The 19,564-nt window shown below is 39.9% G+C and overlaps 1 protein-coding gene across 5 annotated transcripts in view; it reads left to right on the top strand.

Moving 5' to 3' along the window:
- Positions 1-19,348, top strand: part of csnk1a1 (casein kinase 1, alpha 1) — a 52,346-nt gene extending 32,998 nt beyond the window's left edge. For 2 of the 5 annotated variants that reach the window (XM_076738860.1, XM_076738858.1), the window contains 6 exons: positions 996-1,135; positions 1,479-1,557; positions 3,175-3,249; positions 3,331-3,437; positions 4,566-4,678; positions 18,539-19,348. In XM_076738860.1, the coding sequence (XP_076594975.1) occupies positions 996-1,135; positions 1,479-1,557; positions 3,175-3,249; positions 3,331-3,437; positions 4,566-4,678; positions 18,539-18,546 (522 nt within the window). In that variant the 3' untranslated portion in view covers positions 18,547-19,348. Of the gene's footprint in view, positions 1-995; positions 1,136-1,478; positions 1,558-3,174; positions 3,250-3,330; positions 3,438-4,565; positions 4,720-18,538 lie in introns of those variants that run through there. The other 3 variants (XM_076738859.1, XM_076738855.1, XM_076738857.1) reach the window with 2 other exon arrangements.
- The last annotated feature ends 216 nt before the right edge of the window (positions 19,349-19,564 follow it).

The following is a 19,564-nucleotide window of genomic DNA, read 5'->3' as shown; positions in this document are numbered from 1 at the left end:
CATATTTATGGAGGGGTGGGTTTAATGTGTCTTTTTGGTTTGCTTGTTCCTGAAGTGTTCAATTCGTGCATGATCACTGAGCATGTTGTAGTTTACTGTCATTAAGAATTATGACATTTGTCATTTTGATCATTTTAAAGCAACAGTTACTCACAGCCCCTGAGCACTCCCGTGCAAAATTAGTGTCATTAAGTGCCATAATTGTCATAGGATCCAACTTAACAACTCAGTTGTGAACAGCATGGCTTTAAGAAAGCCACTGCTTAACGTGACAAGTGAGCCACCCAGTACATCATAGGAAACAAACTGGGCACCTTGATGTTCAGTCAAGTGTGAAAAGCAGTCTCAGTCATTCATATGATGGATCAGCACAGTGCTAACTGTATGTTACTGGTGAATCTCTTAAATGCAAAAAAATTTAATGTTAATAACCATGTTTCACACCCACCGCAGTGCACTAAATATAAATTATTTAGTGCACTGCAGAAGCTGCAAAAGATTCAACCATCAAAAAGGGCATTTGACTAAGTGTGGTCTCACAGCTTAATGAGCATAAAAACCATGTGATGTAATAGAATAATTAGAATAACTAACATAACTAATAACTAACCATTGTACATACTGTACAGTAATAACATGAAGGTAGAAACCTGTCTGATGCATCTTTCACAGAACACATCTGGAAGCTGGCTACTTTTACTATGTTATTAAGAGTGCTGTTGCTACATTGAAGCTGCAACAAGTGACTTTTTTTAGGGACATACTCGATGACATTTTTCCCCCTGTACATGTTACTGTTGTCACAAGGATTTCCTCAGTCTATGGAATAATGTTTTTAAATTTGTGTGCTATAGCAGGACTCAGCTAATTCTCTGTGTCTAAAATGAAGAAAACGTGGAATAATTTTTTTGCATTTTCATTTCTTAACTTCTGGATTATTGTCAATGTTTTGCCACTGACAGATAACCACACTGTATTCTTTCCCTCTCTGTCAGTTGTTCCTTATTGACTTTGGTTTGGCAAAGAAGTACCGAGACAACCGAACACGACAGCACATCCCGTATAGAGAAGACAAGAACCTGACTGGCACAGCACGCTATGCCTCCATCAATGCACACCTTGGCATTGAACAGAGGTCTGTAAATTCATGTAATATTTGATTCTCAGTGTTCAAAGAACTGTTTGGTTTTTTTTGTCTAAGAGAAATGTTTCTTGAAATAAAGCCAATAACTTAAATGTGTTTGGACTTTGCATTTGAAAACATGAGAACTGATTTCTCAGTTGAGCAGCAAGTAAGAAAGAATTAAGTGGAGGAATCTGTTGAAGTTGCAGTTTATCCTGATCTTACTAACACTGGTGCATTTTTTTTTTTTATTTCTATGAGCGTAAAGCTGTACATAAGTGTCCACTAACCATTATGTTTCATTATGTAAGAGAGGCAGTGGTGCCCTGATTTTATACTCTAATATTGTCTGCAGTCGCCGTGATGACATGGAGTCACTAGGCTATGTGCTGATGTACTTCAACAGAACCAGTCTCCCATGGCAGGGATTAAAGGTATGAAAATATAACTCACTGTCAGTGAATGGTCTTTGTCCTCCTATCTCTTCATGCTGTTTTTTGTTGCCTTTTTGTGTCTTGCTTTTTAAAGTTTTATTAGTTTTTGTTTGATTTTTGTTCATTTTATTCAACCTTTGAATACACATAAATACATTACAGTATCTATTTTATAGTATATGGTCTATACCAGGGGTCACTAACAGGCGGACCGCGGTCCGAGTCCGGACCCAGACACCGTCCTAAAGGGACCCGGACCTATAACCAGTAAATTATTAAGTGATTTCAAATTTTGACGGGACACTTATATTTTAACCGGCGCAACTTTTCTAGTCTTTACGGCACCGGTTTAGCGGCTCAGGAAACGCACAAACCAATTGCATGCGAGTTAAGCCATCCCACGTGATGCTACCCAGCCAGTGGCATCTCTGCATTGCGGACGATAAACATAGCAACTCTGACTGCAGTCAGATGAGGAGTGAGAAGCGAACGGAGAGACGATAGAAAATTAGAAAGTTAGAAAGATAGAAAAAGAAAGAAGCGATACAGGGCGAGAAGACGGAGAGGTGAGTGAGCGAAAGGCAGGAAGAGACAAAGAGGAAGAGACGAGTTAGCGGGAGAGAAGACGGAGAGGCGAGTGAGCGAAAGGCAGGGAGAAACGAAGAGGAAGAGACGAGTTAGCGGGAGACAGGGAGAGAAGACAGAGGGGAGAGTGAGCGAAAGGCAGGGAGAAACAAAGAGGAAGGGACAGCAGAGAAAAATAAGCATTCATGGCGCTCTCCAAGAAGAGAAAAGTGGACAGTGAAAACAGAGCTTTCAACCCGGAATGGACAGACTCCTTCATGTTCATTCTTCCCACTGGGAGCACAAAACCATATGCTCAGAGACTGTAGCTCTCATTAAAAGTGGCAATGTGAAACGCCACTATGAGACAAAGCACAAAGTTTTTGACCAAACATACCCTTCATATATACATATACATATTTTCTCTATTTCATTTTTAAATTCAAATCTGCCTGGTTTAGTGTTAAGTGACAATAAATGCTGTCGAAATGTTTTTGAATTGTACTTTCTTTATTTGATCAGATGTTGATTACATGCAGATGTTGATACAACTACTAGGCTACTTCAGTATATATATCACACAAATCATAACGTTATGACATTATGATGTTCCGGACCTTTGCTTTAGGAAATTTTCTCTAACCGGACCTCTTTGAATTTTAGTTGAATACCCCTGGTCTATACTGTGAATAGTGCTTTTCAAAGAGTTAAGGTGACCATGAAGTTTTTAAAGCCTTTGTAATTTAACTAGCGTCACTGGTCCATTTGACATACCCAGGTCACAAGCACAAAGGGCGGTAACACTAAGGGTTTGGTGAGCCACAATGTGTGGATACTGAAATATTTATCATTTGCACAGACACACTGGACTTAAAAATGCAGTTTAATGTCACAGTGCACTGGTGTTAATGCCAGCAGCTACAACAGCGACCAGTGATTTGTGATGCCAACATGGTTGGTGGTTATGCTGCAAAAATAATACCTCAGATACTGTGTATATATTGTTGTATGTTGTTTTTACAGACATTGTTAATGTTTTTGTGTGTTTGTTAGGCTGCTACAAAGAAGCAAAAGTATGAGAAGATTTCAGAGAAGAAGATGTCCACCCCTGTTGAGGTCCTCTGTAAGGTAAGAACATGGTAAATGGGGACAGTGGTGAAAGTTGTCTTCACATCTACACAACTAAACTGTGTGAATGTATGTTCTCAGGGTTTCCCAGCAGAGTTTGCCATGTATCTCAACTACTGCCGTGGCTTGCGTTTTGAGGAGGCTCCAGACTACATGTACCTGCGCCAACTGTTCCGCATCCTCTTTAGGTAAACACATTCTTGACCAAAAATTTTTGCAATAATGTTTTGTCCTCTGTACTACATATTACAAAATAAATTCACGTGTCAGGAAAAGATTGCATTGTGGGACAGTCATAGACTGCTCCAGTCCGTCTCTCATGCTGCCTAAAAAGAGGAGTGTCAATTTTACAGCAATTTTGAATCCACAGATGTTAGGGCCAGTTTATTCTTAGTTTTATTTTATTGAAAATTACCTCCCCCTTGCTGGCACTTTTACTTTGCCTTATAACCCCACCCGGAACTCTTTATAGGTAGACAGGAAGTGAGGCGTGGGAGGTGACCGCATTTGAGAAGAAACACTAGCCGCAGTCTGGAGCGATATAGTTTTTTGACCACGATCCAAGAAATCACGAATATCGAATTGACCACTTACTAAATAAGATTGGAACTTTTCGTTTCCATTTACACTGACACACGCATACGCCATTGGATAATATATTTAAGTTGTAGCCCATTTAGAAGGATAGCAGATCCTATTTTCATTGGAATTGAGTTAACGTTTGTTTGAACGTGCGTCTGAAATCCCCCTCACCTGGCTCACCTGGCTGCTTGATAGAAGGTAAGACAAGTTGCTGAAATGACAGTTTTGACAAACTATAGTAGACTGTAGAGTTTCTATTTTTGTCTACTGAGATTATGCTGTTTATAACTGCAGTTATCCACATCAGCATCATCAACATATATTCATATAGGCACTGACATTTATTGCCGACTTCATCACTTTTGTTAACATCTTTTTCTCATCATTAAATAAGTAAAACAGCCTCTGAAAGCTCCAGTTTTTCTTTTTGTCACTCATCACTGTCGTTTTTTTCTTTTTGCTCACTGCCATATCTGGAGTATGTATACATGGACAAATCAACTTTCATCAAGTGCAGACTGATTTGTGGGCTTTCACCATCTTGGAATATGTGTCTTTTCTTCCTACTATTCTTTCTACCTTCCTTTCCTTCTCTACTCTGCCTGACTTTGCCCTTTATATATTGCTTTTTCTATCCCTCTACTGCCCCCCCTGTCCTTCCTTAACCCATTTCAAACAGTTGATTGCGGGGAATGTTGTGATGTGTATTTCTAATGTATTTCTGTGTGTTTTAGGACTCTGAACCACCAGTATGACTACACATTTGACTGGACCATGCTGAAACAGAAAGCAGCCCAGCAGGGGGCCTCCTCCGGGGGCCAGGGCCAGCAGGCACAAACCCCCACAGGCAAGCAAACTGACAAACCCAAGCCTAACATGAAAGGTTAGTAGCAAACAGCCAAGCGACGTTTTTTACAGACACCAATTGCTTATATATTTATTCAGTATTTTATTTAGGACTATTAAGATATTGTTTTATTCCCTAACCCTCACCCCAGTGCCCCTTTTAAAAAATGATAATAATAATTGGAAATTAAAGGGGACAGGAAACACTTAACAAAGTTTACAAAAATTAATGCAAGGTTTTCCACACCAAAACATCAGCCGATGCCTAACATTGTTAATAAGTTGTAAGAAAAGAAATTAACTCCCAAAGTTTATGTTGCCAAACAAGGGCGCAGCCATATTGTCTTGGCATAGAGCATGACGTCATGAGGTTGGTTGGATCGAGGTTTTTCAATACTCCGCTGGTGACAACAGTGACAAAATGGAACCACAAAAAAAGAAGAACTGCAAGGGAAGTCATTTTGTATAGCTCCAGGCTGTAGCAATGAATTCTACCCAGTAAAAAACCAAGGCAAGACTGTACATTTTCATGTTTTGCCACTAAAGCGGCAATTGGTTCTCCGTCACTGCCTAGCTGCTCTCAAGCGCCCCCCTCTCAGTCCCGCAGCTCGGGTTTGCAGCGAGCACTTTGTAAATGAGGAATACATTGAAGAGAAGACTTTTGAATCAGGTGTCCTGGTGACTCGTAAAACAAACAGGTTAAAGCCAGAAGCTGCGCCATCTGTGTTTGATTTTTCATCTTACAGTGTAGGATCCACAGGCCGCCCGAAAAAAGCTTGCTATCCACAATATAATTTGCCTTTCATTCCTGCTAACACTGTGTAATTTAAATGGACCACGGATACAAGCAACACATTTTTCCAGTGATGGCAGGCTTAAAAAAATACTGTGGCATAGTACATAATAACTACAATGATAATTTCACTTCATTTTCTACAAACATCAAACAATCAATTCATATAATTAATAAAACACTCATTCAAGATTCTAGATTATTTTTCCCATGCACATAAAAAAACACTTAAAAACTATTTTCAATCCATGTTAAATCTCTTGTGAAATTCGCTGGAGTTGCAGCTTGTGGAATGCAGGAGGAACCAAAGGGCGGCAAAGACTCTTTTTCTGGAAAAAGGATCATCAACATTTTAAATTCAATATGAGTAACTTATATAGATTCTATTTTATAGTTAGAGACCCACTCAGTCTGCGATCAGTGCACACAGCCTCATCGCCTCAACCATCACATCATCTGCAGCCACAGGATCCACATTTCCAATCTGCCATCCACATAGTTGATTTCACACCATTCCTCAGTGTTGGGGCGACAGGACGCTGCCAAGTACACAAAGTACCTGTAGTATCATGTGAAAAAAAACCACAGGTGCACTTCCTCTGCATCTTAGAGGGACGAGACAAGTAAGCTAAGGTTAGCTAGCTTGCGCTCTGTTTAGCTAGTAAGTTAGTTTGTTTACTAATGTGGCACTAGCAAGGTAACGCCACAATAAACCTAACGTTACCACACTGGTAAACTTACTGCTGTGACATTAGCCAGCCGGTTAACTAGCTAGTTAGTGTGTGGCGTTACACTACACAAGTTAGCTGTGGCATTACGATTACACAAGTAAGCTAACTAGCCAGTGAGCTGGTTGGCTAATGACACGCTAGCAGGTTTACAATTGTGGCACACAAGTAATTTAGCATGATTAACCTGCAATTTTGATGAGGACATTAGCCAGTGAACTACAATGCTGGCTAGGGCAGACTGTATTCTGGACATAATGATCTTTCAGTCAGTCGAGCCTTTCCAGCTCAGCAACTAACGTTACTGTTAAATTACCTGCTGTTAATGGGGCGCACCACTGTCTCGGCAAGGACTTCTTTCAGTGAAAGCATGGCCACTTCCAGCACCTCCCTCTCGCAGCAGAGCATCTGGTAGATGCGGGATAAAGTCATGCAGGGAAGATCCCCCAGAAGATGGCCCACGTTCGCCTCCTGACAACAAGTACACTCTGTTGGGGTGGGCATTTCCCTGCAGTTGCCACACGCACCACGCTGTGTTGCCCACTTGCTCAGCACCTGCAGAAACCATCAGCTGCTCTCCCTCCAAAACAACCCGTGGCTGTGTATGAGGTGTTTGTCTCCTCAGTGGCTCAAAGGTGTATGCCATCGGGTGTGATGGCATCGTTTCAAAATTCCACTCAATTGCGTCCTCTTCCATTCTTTCCTCGTACTGCCAAGCTAGCTACATATCCAACCTGATCCAGCCAACCAACCTCGTGACGTAGCTAATGACGCAAGAACAACATGGCGGCGCACTATTGCTGAAGCAGTTGATCAGCACAAAAAAAAACTCTTCTAATTTTATGTAAAAGCATTTTCCATCTTCAGATGTATTCCCACACACTTAATTCTGTGTGAAATAAATAAGAATCAGAGTGTTTCATGTCCCCTTTAAAAGCAAATAAAGCTTATTATTCCTGTTGGAATGATGAAGCCAGACAGCTTTATACGTTTGAGGAGGCACCCTAAACGAGCAGAAAAACAAAAAATAAAAGAATTTGACACAATTGGTCTGTCTTGCAGACGCAAAGACGTCCTTGGGGAATTTGACTACTAACTTTGCTGCCATGCTATTCTGTTCCTTTGTTGGGACTAGACAACGGGCTCTTTCCCGTGTGACACTGCTTTAATGCGACCAACTCGCTCTGATCACACACCTATTACTCTTCTGCAGTCTGTCTTTATTAACATTACCTCTCCAAACTGGGCATTGTTGAAAATATCTTTGTTTTTCCCTTCTTACACAATACTTGCTTTCCTGTCCTTATCTGACTTTGACATTATTAATGATCCACACCTGTTGTCAGCAAATGGAGACTCGGTGTGGCTCATGAGGAACAACAATCTGAGGAATAGTGGTTGCTCAGGACTGGAGTAAACAGTATACCCGATCACTCTCTATGAAGTCAGACTGCAGTGCCTTCACATGGGGAACAAAAAAATGGAAAATGCTGCTAAAATGGTTCACAGCTGTTGTGTAATTGAACGTATAAACATATTCATTGGGTATTTAATATAAATATAAAACAGCACAATGAGAGACAGAGCATACCCCCACCCCCACCCCCACCCCAAAAAAAGCACCTTTAGAATTCACTTCAAACAGTCCAAAGATTCAGCAAATGTGATTAGTGGGGCGAGATTCTTAGTAGTCGATTTGATGCTAGTGGCATCGACCAATAAATTGAACAACTGCAGAGGAAATGTTATCAGGGCCAATTAAAACAATTTCTCCTTTAGTCAGGGTTTAGGGGGGAGGGAATTAAGAGACATTCATTCTTTGGTGGCAGCTAAGCAATCATGAAGGGAGAGTTGATTCAGCGGTATTGGGTGGAACAGAGAAATAGATCTGTGCATCATTGATATGACAAGAAGTTGTAGTTGCTGTTTCCTTGGACAAGGCAGAAATTTGTAAAGCGAATTTTTTTACACTCAACACGGTGTAAGTGTCGGCACACCACGATTAAAGGATATCTCTGCAGTAAGGGCATTTAGCAGTTGGCTATACTACCTACTGAGTGAGGTCTTGCATGTTATCATGATAGCAGTTTATATTCCCCCGTCTGTGAATGCTGATTCGTCCATGATGTCATCCACTCAGTGAAAAGCAGGCTGCAGACACACAACCTGCATGTCCTACTTCTTATTTCTGGTTACTTTAAACATGCCTCTCTGTTCTGCACTCTACCCAAATTCATGAGATATGTTACCTACTACACCATAGACAATACAATACTGGATTTATTTTATTCCATCATCAAGGAGAGATATAACTCACCACCTCTCCCTCCCCTGGGAAGATCTGATCACAACCTGGTGCATCTCAACAGCACCAGGTTTGCACACAGGCAGCTGTCATTTGCACAGTGAAAATATGGTCCAATACTGAGGAGGCTTTAAAGGACTGTTTTGATACAACTGTGTGGGGAGTATTTTGTCATGCCCATGGGGAAGGACATTGATAGTCTCACTCACTGTTTAATGCACGGTGTCAACTTCAGTGTGGAGAGTGCCGCATCCACCAAGATTATGCAGTGTTTTTCCAGCAACTAACACTGGATTACTACGGACAGAAACCCTACTTTTCCTCAAGGGAATAGGAGAGTCTTTAAGTCAGAAAGCAAATAGGAGCTAAAGAATGTGCAGAGGAAGTTGAGGAGGAGAATCAGAGAGGGAACAGCAACAGCAGAAGAAGATGGAGGATCAATTGAAGCAGAACTTCTGTGGAGTCTGTAGGGGCCTTAAAACGATCTCTGTCTACAAGGAACCCAACTCCCAGCTTTTTGAGCAAGTGAGAGTGGGTGAATGCGCTGAACCTTTTCTTCAGTAGATTTGATCAGTCATCTGCACTTCCTTTTGTCCAGTCCTCACTTCTGAAAACCCCATCGTCTGCAGCCCATGTACTGCCCCAAGTACACCTACATCCCGTTCCCACAACATTCAATTCACATCCACCCTGTGGATCCACTGCATTTCCTGTATAATGCCCTACCCCAACACTCATAACCTCCACTGCACACCCCTCGCCCTAGTCTGTGTTGTGTGTTGGTCATCACAACAGACCAGGTAAGAACATTTTCAACCTGAGCCTAAACTCGTGGGGGGGGGATCTTCGGACCCCTCTACCTCGACACAGAGCCCTCTCTAACCTGGTAAAGGCTGGGAGCACTGTGAGAATTCTATTTTTTAAATTCTCCAGTGCCTTCAATACCATACAGCCCACCTTCTGAGGGTCAAGGTCCATACACATTTCTGCAATGTAGGGGAATCAGATAACTAAACCTTTAAGTTTAATATTGCACTCGTTAATATGAAAGAGGCGCCAATGTTCCTCAGCTCAGAAGGATTTTATTTAGTATTTCTTTTAATGCTGATTTAATAATAATTAATGAATTAACGGTAGTAAACTGTTACTATTTTATTAATAATTGCTTTTTTTATTTTACTTGTTTATTCATGTGTATCTGTATATAAACATATGTATAGGTATGAATACATATCTGGTGAACTACTTTTGTAACATGTGCATATGCCTATCTATATTTTTCTTTAAAATAAAATAAAAATTTGATCACAAAAAAAAAGAATTAACGGTAGATCAGTCTGATAATCTAAAGCATAAATTCTCAATACAGGGATCGTCTGTTTCCAGCACAAAAGGACACCGTCTGACAACGACTTAAATGAAAAGTATTATCTCTTTGACACAACAGTGAGAATGGATATGAATAGTAAATAATGTGACAAATAATGCGGTTGGTATGAGGTACCTCAAACAACTGAATGAGGAAACTATGGCAAAATAATAGCAAAATGAGTTTGGCAATACTGAGAAGTAGTTTTGACGAAAAACATAAACGTAATGTTAATTTCTAGAATGAATGACTAAGCGAGTCTAATGAGAATTGAGATTGTTATAACCATAAGACACCAACTCTTCGTTCAAAACCACATGGAATGCCTACTTTTCTGCCAGCGACGCTCCGGTGGATGTCTGCTCCGAACTGACGCTTAGGGGCCCCCAGGCTGTCGCTCGTGTCTTCAGCCTGCTCTGCTGTCCCACGGGGAAACCAGTCGAACCGCTGTGCGGAGCCAATCTTGGACAGAGATGTTTCAGGGCTTTCGACCTCTGGTGACAGCAACAGGCGAGAAGCATCTTTTCGATGGTTGTTTGACCCAGACAGATGGGCTGAGGCTGGCTGTAGGACTTAGGTCCCATGAGGTTGGCAGTGGTACAGCAAAAAAAAAAAAAAACCCTTTCGGCTAATAATAAAGTTGAAAATACTTTGGATGGCCAGTTGAGAGAATCTGCAAAATTACTATTATTTGATTTGGCTTTAGTTTTGTAGCTTAATGTGGCGAGCAAAAATTAAAGTTGCACGAAAATTGAAAAACTAGAAAAAACATTTTTCTGAATAAAAGGAGTCGAGCAACTAGACGTGTATGAACTCAACTTGTGATATAAAATAAAGACAAAGTAAAACGTGTAACGAGTAACAAAGTAAACGAGTAACAAAATCGTAGTAAGAAACAACGTCTAAGAGAGAGAGTAACAGAACAGAGTGATAACTAACAGACAACTCACAGAAGACTGACTGACTAACTGAAGACTGATCAGAACTAAACAGAAAGTTGGCACTCCAAGGCGAGTCTCTGAAGAACAGGCCTTCACGCATGTGGGGTGATTTACAGGTGAATGCTATGATTTCATCTTATAGAGAGAAAACATTAACTAATGATTGCATGCAATGGACTCATCTGCTTCTCACTATGGTCAGTCACATAGATTTTAAAACATCGATTTTCAATGACATTTCAGCATCGTTCACAACATGCATCAGACACCTTCTGATGAATAATGACAACATTCTTCAATAATCATACTAACATATATGATAACATTTTTCAATACTCATTCTAACATATATGATGACTAATAGTATAACAAACTACTAGAACAAAGAAAAAAGGAAAGGCAGACTATATTTTGCCTAAATGAGCACTACTATTATTACTACTATTATAATTGTCTCATGTCAAGTATCCAAAACCTAACTGCTACGATTCTCTAGATAATATTGCATTTATTTGTAGAGCACTAGATGGCTGTATGGTTCCATGGTAGAAACTCAGAAAAACTTTCTAGGAGAACTAAGATCATAGTTTCATCATTTTATAAGCTAGAAACACAGGAAAAGCATTGATATCATACAGATTATGAGTTTAGTACTGTAAGAACATGCAAAGTTGAATCAAACATATAGATTGCATTATCTTGGTGTGATGGAAAAGAAAGCTCACAGGCACACAAAAGCAGTTTGCTACAGGGATGTGTGATTTACAACTTGTCAGCACTATCTGATCTTGGAGGTTCCTCTGAGGCGTGGCAATTACCCATTCAGACGGTTTTATCGCCTTTGTCTGGTGTAACTGTAAAGAAAAAAATAGCATCTCCATGAAAAACACTAGGTGAAAGGTAACCTTTGAAGTTGAACTGTCTGTGCTTCCCGCTTCCCTGAAAGAATAGGGTAAGGTGTTTCCAAGCCAGACATCTTGTCTCTCCAAAATCACACCTCCCTGTAAACAGTCCAAATGGTCAATATCTCTTAGAAGTTGGGATGTTTAAAGACTCCATTTCTCCTGAAGGAATGCAAAGGGACACAGGTCAGTTAGAGGTTTTGTTCATCCTGCTACAAAATTTACATAGAATTATACAGAATAATTACTCAGAATACTTCAGTTTAGCTTCGTTCATGAAACCGAAAAGGTAGAGACAACAATTATTTTTTCTTGATTGGCCATTTCAGAGTTAAATCAAGCTTGGTCAGCAACATTATATGGGCTATATTAAATAGTGAAATCTCAGATGCTCTGGCAGGCCATGGATGTGTCATGGGCTATTACACCAATTGATTATCCCTTTGTTTTTCCAGAGCTGTGAAGCTGAACTGTTTTTGCTGTCACGGGTTCTGTAATTGAAAATCATTGGGTTTTTTTTTTAACACAAACAATATTATGTGACCTACAGTAGGGAGCTCGTGTCCATGTAGTATCAGGGGGCAGTCTTGATTAAACTTTGAATTTGCTTGGGTTCTCTTCAGTCATAAACAAGAACAGTTGTCCCCACCGTTTTATCTTTTCAGAAATGTTGTATGTTGTAAAATGTTGTTTACTGTTTTTGTTGTTGTGTTTTCAATTTTGTTATTGTGTTTTTGTCTAGGGTTGCCGAATTCCTGGAATATACGCAGAGGAAAATTTCACAGAAATTAACAAATTATAACAGCTCAGGCTTGATTTACCATGTCATATACAGATAGAAGCAAGCCTTTCACCCGGTCACAAGCAGACAGTTGCAAACCTTTCCAATGGAGTTTTAAAAATCTATTTAGTTGAGCTAAATTTCCAATGAGTTGACTCATTTAACGTTGTATTGTGCCAAATTGAACATTACTCACATGACAGATATTTACAATGTGGGATTTTAAGACGGTGTTACAATGTTTACATTTAGCGTTGTCTTTTTTTACCACGTGATGCTCTCAAGCTAGACTGCTTTTGCCTCTATTTTGCGTCACCATATCCCACTGACTACTTGCACTTTGTTGAGCCATTATTTGCATAGGTGAATTACCCCGTTGTGGTAAAAAAGTTAATGTACATTGCATACAGAAAGTTTTCAGGCCCTTTCAAGTTTTCCACTTTTCAGACTAATCTTAGAAATTTACTTTTTGTCATCAATCTACACACAAGACTCCACAGTCCACAATACTTTTTGCAGTTTCTTTTAAATGTAGAAAAACAAAACAACGGAAATTCAATTTCCATAATTATTCAGGCACTTCACTTTGTAAGTGCAAGCTCAACCAGGTTGGGCGAGGAGCATTGGCGCATAACCATTTTCAGATCAGAGATTACCAGAGATGCTTGGTAAGGTTTAGGTTCTAACTCTGACTGGGCAACCCCAGGTCATTCTCAGAGTTTTCCTGAAGCCACTCTTGTGTTTTCTTGGAATATGCTTTGGGTTGTTGGTTTGTTGAAATATAAACCTTTGACCCAGCCTGAGATCTTGAGGACCCTGGAAAAGGTTTTGGAGAAGATTGGTGACTGTTCTTGATTTTTTTCTGCATCCATCTTTCCCACTATCATGACTAAGTCTCCAAGTCTCCAATATTTCTACAACATGGTGCTGCCACCACCAGGTTAAACTGACGTGATTGTCAGTGCCTGGTTTCCTTCACACGTACTGTTGGGAATTGTGGCCAAATAGCTCAGTATTAGTTTCATCAGACCAGAGGTTGTCATGCTTGTCATGGTCTGAAAATTAAGTGTCTTTTGGCAAACTCCCAGCAGGCTGTGTGAGCCCTTTGGTGAGGAATGGCCTCCATATGGTCACTCTAACAGATAGCCCTGATTGGTGGAGTGATACACTGATGTTTGTCCTTTTAAGAGTATGGGCTTGACAATTCTTTCAATCGTCTGGCTTGCTCTTCACTTTTCACGTATGTCATCAACTGTGAGAGCACTTCATTTAGGAACAGGTAAACTTAAATCAAGTTGTATAAGCATCTCAAGGATCCTAGATAGCATGAAACTATCAAAAATATAAAGAGAACATTAACAACAGAGGGCAGCAATATGCCACTTTTGCGTCTCATCTGCCCAATCCAACATGACATTTGTGGGATTGGGAAATATTGGTACACTGAGACTTATTATTTTCTCAAGAGAGCAGCTATCCAGGGTCTGAGAGTTGTCCACTGTGTTAACTTCAGGACGTCTCTTTTACCTGCAAATCTGTAAGCAACGCCATATTTGTCATCAGAAACATTCTATACGTCAGGGTCAGGTTATCCATCCCTTTTTGTGTCAGGTAGAGGATGTGCCAGTGGACAGTGTCTTAGATCTTGGCCCAAGCTTGCTGCAGGCCTGTTGGCTCAGTGACGCTGATGAAATTTACGCCTTTGGTCGCGAGATTTGTTACCAAATAGCATTTTTTGATACTCAGTAATATTGAAGCAATTCAGTCAGTGCCATAAAAGTATGGTTGGCCGGTATCCAGTTTGTGATACTGCTTAACCTTGGTCAAATATACACCTACATAGTTCAGCTTCTGAACCAGAACTTGGACATTTAAACCAAATAGTTGTCTTTTTTTGACAGGTTAGGTCTAAAGCTGACTTTGACATTAAAACAGATGTTAAAATGAGACCCACTTACAACTTCTGTTCAAGCCAGATTTAACTGCTCTCAACCACCCTTTATGACATGCATATGTCCAGCTTCTTTTGTCACAGCCATAATCACTTCTTTGCTGTCTTTTACTTTGTTGCAACTATAGAAAGTCATGAGTTAGCATTAACAGAATGCTAACAATATTAGTAATTTCAAGGGAAAAAATGACAGTGATCCAGAAACTAAACATGCACAGTGCTGTGCTGTAGCTGTCCCTAATGGTGTAAATAACTAGGGAGAGTAGATTTCAGGGCTTATTGTTTAACACACCTGTTGGTGTTGCCAGCTTTCGCCTAATCATCTCTCCATAACCTCTCTAAAAGACAGCAAGTTTGCTGTCAACATTATTGCGGGCAACTTTATGGCAGAAGACACCTCGCCTGACTTCTCTTGAGGCCAAAGGCTTATTAGAAAATGTTTCGACATGCCCCATTTCTCCCTTGACCCAAACACACTCATTAACATTTATGTACTTGCTGGAATTGTAATTTTTGATTTAAAAAGACAGCATGAAACTAAAGCACAGAGTGAAACCTAGAAAAACCTTGACCGTATACCAGTGTGTTTGAAGTGTGTGCATGGTTTTCATTACCTCATCCTTCACTTCATTCAACTCATCCTTCACTTCAGCTGAAGGATGAGGTAAAAGGAAACGTGGAGCTGGCAATAATGTGTAGAATGGTTGTGGAGAACTTAACAGCCCTCAGTAGTGTGAATCCACATTTAGAAGCCCAGTTCAGCTCAGTACCCTCTGACAAGCTTAGACTTTGGAAAAAGTTAGGCCACAGGCCTGTACAGTTATAGGGGGACAAACTGATATACAAGTAGGGCTGCACATAACTTCCTTCAGTCAGGTATTGTGGTGAGGAGATGGTGTATAGCACTTACCCCATACATAGTGTGGTCTCAATAAATGCAATATCCCTCATTGTCCTCCTTGGTGTCTCCCTCACTGTCTCCACTTCAGCTTCCTGTATGGTAGGTGATGAAGATACATCTCCCAGTCCCTTTTTCAGTCTCAGATAAGCTGGGTCCATCCACAGGTCAACAGCTGGCTGTGGGTCAGATGTGTTTGTGATCATCTGTGACAGTTAAATGCATATCAGGGCTGAGATGAGTATTTGACATAAGGTTTGTATTTGGTTTTTATTATGTTGAGATGTTAGAATCCCCTCTAACTTGATCCACAGCGCAAAGGCAGTATTGGAGACAGTTTAACCACTTTGTTGATGTCAGAGTAACATTGTATTTGCTATTGGGGCTAAGTCATGTGCAGAGGATGCTGCCAAGCGTTTTCCTGTTGATAACTTCATATGAAAACAGTCGCCACCACAAGACTACCTACCTGTGGGCCCTCCATTTGTGACTGCTGTGAAGCTACTTCATCATTGTGGGCACCCATTGTGAAGCCCTTGTAAGTTTCAGGACTTGTCTTTTTTTGTGGGTCATGACAGTAAAGTGGAAGATGCTCAGATAGTATTTGTAATGGTATTTTATTTATTGGAGAACATTGTCACAGGATTGCCTAGTTAAGGTTGTTCAGGATTATATCACATATATGTTTTAAAATCTCAAAAAAGAAACCCTGAACTTTGGCTCAAATTAATTTTGTTAGATGGTATTAGTAAATTAAAATGCAGTATAGCATACTGGTGGGCTTAGCCCCCTATCCATGATTGGCAGAGTAAGTTCCATAAAGTTTGTATTTCCACCAAAACCCATGTTGATCATGAACCTCATGAACATCCATATGCCTCACTGTTCCTTGTTATTTGCACATCCTGCATCTGCTACCAAATCAGTCATACTGCTGCAATCATGCCTTTACCCCAGCATTTCCGAACAACATATTTGCTATGTGGTAAAGTACCTCTATTTAGACAAGTTTGCGGTTTTTGTTTAAGTACTATCTACCTCACTCTGATTTTTTTCATCATCTGCAACTTATGCATTTTGCAAGGAAAGAGACCACTTGTGAGAGAGAGACTCTTGGAATTGTTTTCTCCCTCGCCACGATCTGTCAACTTTATTAAGAAGGCTTTGGACAAGGAACTCCATGCCCTGTTGACTGATAAACGTATGGAGGACTACACTTGCCCATATTCATAGTTATTGAATAAAAAGCAGGTACAGGTGAATTCAGTGCAAAATGATATACCATCTTATTCTAGTTAAGTCATGTGACAAATTTGACTCCTTCGTGTCTCAAATGACAGTGTTTTTTTGACATTGTATATTGCAACACTAGCCAGTCTGGTCAAGAATTTATTTTTTTTTTCTCTTTTTTCTTTTTTCCAGGGTTTACCGTAAGACACTCGCTCATAATAAGGGTTGCTCTCTTTGGGTGCTCAGAGGAGTCTTCAATTCTCCCTCCATACTTTGAAACAGCTCTATTGATGGACACAGTATCAGCAAAAAAAAAAAAGGAAATTTATTCTCAAAGACTATAAGACTCTGAAATTGGTTGCATGAACCTGTACTGGTTATTCTCTTGGAGGAACAGTTTTAACAATTCAGATTTTTCAGTTTGTAAGACAAGACTATGTAACCACAACTCACGAATATGAAGCAATTTACGTCTATTATTAGTTTTGTTTTGCCAATGTTTGAACAGATTGTAATTGATCCAGTATTTCCAGTGCTTGAAATACTTAATCTTTTTCAGTCACTTTCATAGTATCACAAGAACAAAAGGAATATTTTATTAATTTCTTATTAACTATAAAATCAATTAAACAAGGGCAGTTTTAGGCAATGTAACAGCATTAATTTGACACAAAACCCATAGTATATGAATGCAATAGTTAATGTATCACGGGACATGTTTATCAAGGACATGCGACAGCAAGAGATACACATACTGATATGTACACAACAGAAGGGGCTTTCCTGTGACAACAACAAAAAAAAAAGCTGAGCTTGCCACATCTAGGATACTGCTCTGGTTATTTAATTCTTTGACTGTCCCTTAATTTAAGTTAGCCAACACTGTGTTGGTCTACAGTAGATGCTCTTAGCCTCAGAACATGCAAATGACAAATTCAGCAAACTAACCAGCACGTTTGAAGTCAGTATCGGTCCCTCCTTGAGCTTCAGCTTTGAAAATCCTGCTTCTTATTGGCCCTCAATGTAGTCTAAAGTAAAATGATTAATTCACACATATAGCCCGAGAGTTTTGCAGCTGTTGTGTGAACCTTTTCACTTACTTCAGTGGTGGGAATAGATGATGACTTTTGTGTTGGTTCATGCAGCAAACAACAGAGGAATTGGCGTGCGTTGCTTGTAATGTTACCTTCTGTACCTTCATATCACTGAGTCAGCACTATAGTGAGGAAAATAGATATTGCTTGGTGTCACTCCAGCTCTGAGTTTGTGTAGTCCTCTACCTCCATGTTATCGAGTGTGAACATCAGGTTGCTGACTGCAATTCACTTGCAGGCCACCAGTGTCATTGATACCAAGGATTTTCTGCAAATTCCACAACACTCATATTGACCAACTTTCTTTTTAGGATTGTGTACATTAATTAAATTGTTCTATTGGCAAGATTTATGAGATTGTGTATAATATCACGTATGACATAACATTAACACACTCAGTATGTACACATTCAGGGATATTTGTTCTTTCTGTGTTTTAGCATGTAGCTTGAGTGAAAGTTCTGCAACTTGATTTCATCTTGAAAAAACCCTAAGGTAATTCAAGAATATACTGAAAGATGCATTTTACTATTGGATAGTGGACTCTGACCCCCTGGAAGTATGTTCAGATCAGCTGAGACAGCTATGGAGGGTGACTGTTGCTGGTCAGAGCAACAAATTTCAGACTGGGATGAACAAACTTTGAGTATGTCCTGTGTCATGATTTTCTCATGCACCTCTAAAGGAGACTGGCTGTTCTTTAATGTACCATTCTACCCTTCCTGCTTCCGGTGCTCACCTTCTGTTTTCAGACACAAAACTGCTGGTGTGGCTATTTGGCCAGTGTCTCTGTCTGTATCTCTGACACCACTGTCTGTGGGCTTCTGAACACTGTGGTAATCATGCTGCCTGTGTTTCTGTGTCTGTAGGTTTCTGAGTGGTCTCTGCCCAGAGCAGAACTGTGGAAGCGTTGGTGACCAGGACCAACAAGTCTCTCTTCCTGGACAAGCGACAAACAGAAAGTCTGTGTCTCTCCTTCCATAATAACTATCTATGTAATGGAATTGTATAGATTTACACACTGTGCTGTGTTATCTATATATTCATATGTGTATATAATAAAACTCTGCACTCCGAAAGAAAAGAATGAAAAAGCAGGTGTTTTTTTTTTTTTGTTTGTTTGTTTCTTTTGTTTTGTTTTGTTTTTTTTTTTTTGGATGTGGAGGCTGTAGCCCCCTGCCCTCACCTCAGATACACGTACATCCCTCCCCCACCCATCCCTGTTTCTGTCCTACTTTCAGTGTTGACTTTTTGTAAGGTTTCTTTGGAAACTAAAGTTAAGATAGTCAGCTGACCCTCTGTTTTTCTCTCCCAGCAGAAACATCTCAAAGCATCTCTTCCCTTCTTCACTCCATTATTTCACTCCCCCTTTTACCAAGCAAATGTTAAAACATGTAAACCTGAAAACTGTTCTCCCTTTTTGTTTCTGAAATAATTGAATGATGCAACCCTGGATGTTATTTACTAAAAAATCAAAATGTTGGATCTTTTCTTTTTGTTTTCCTATGGTGATTAGGAGTCTGCCTTTTGACAATATACGCAGCTCATGGCAACAGTCAATGGTAGAATGATACTCTGGCTCTGTCCCTCTCTCTTTAGAGCTCTGAATTATTATTAAATCTGTTGTAAAACCTATGGTCTTCTCCAAAAATACCAATAAAAACATGACATAACTCAGACCTCCAAGCACAAGTCATTATCAACCACATGCACAATGAAAACTGTCTGATGAAAATGGGAATCACTAGTCATGTATAATTTATGTCTGAACATGCCCAGGGGCCTCATTTATAAAACAGATGTATCAGTTTTGTTGTGAAGTATAACTTCAGCAGAAAACAGGGTATAAGTAGTTAATAAGTGTGATTTTTCCTTCTCGTTAAGCTGGGGCATTG

The sequence above is a fragment of the Chaetodon auriga genome, chromosome 9, assembly GCF_051107435.1.
Source record: "Chaetodon auriga isolate fChaAug3 chromosome 9, fChaAug3.hap1, whole genome shotgun sequence".
In the NCBI taxonomy this organism is placed as follows: domain Eukaryota; kingdom Metazoa; phylum Chordata; class Actinopteri; order Chaetodontiformes; family Chaetodontidae; genus Chaetodon; species Chaetodon auriga.
The sequence above is the reverse complement of the archived record's forward strand: the minus strand, read 5'-3'. Positions and strand labels throughout refer to the sequence as shown.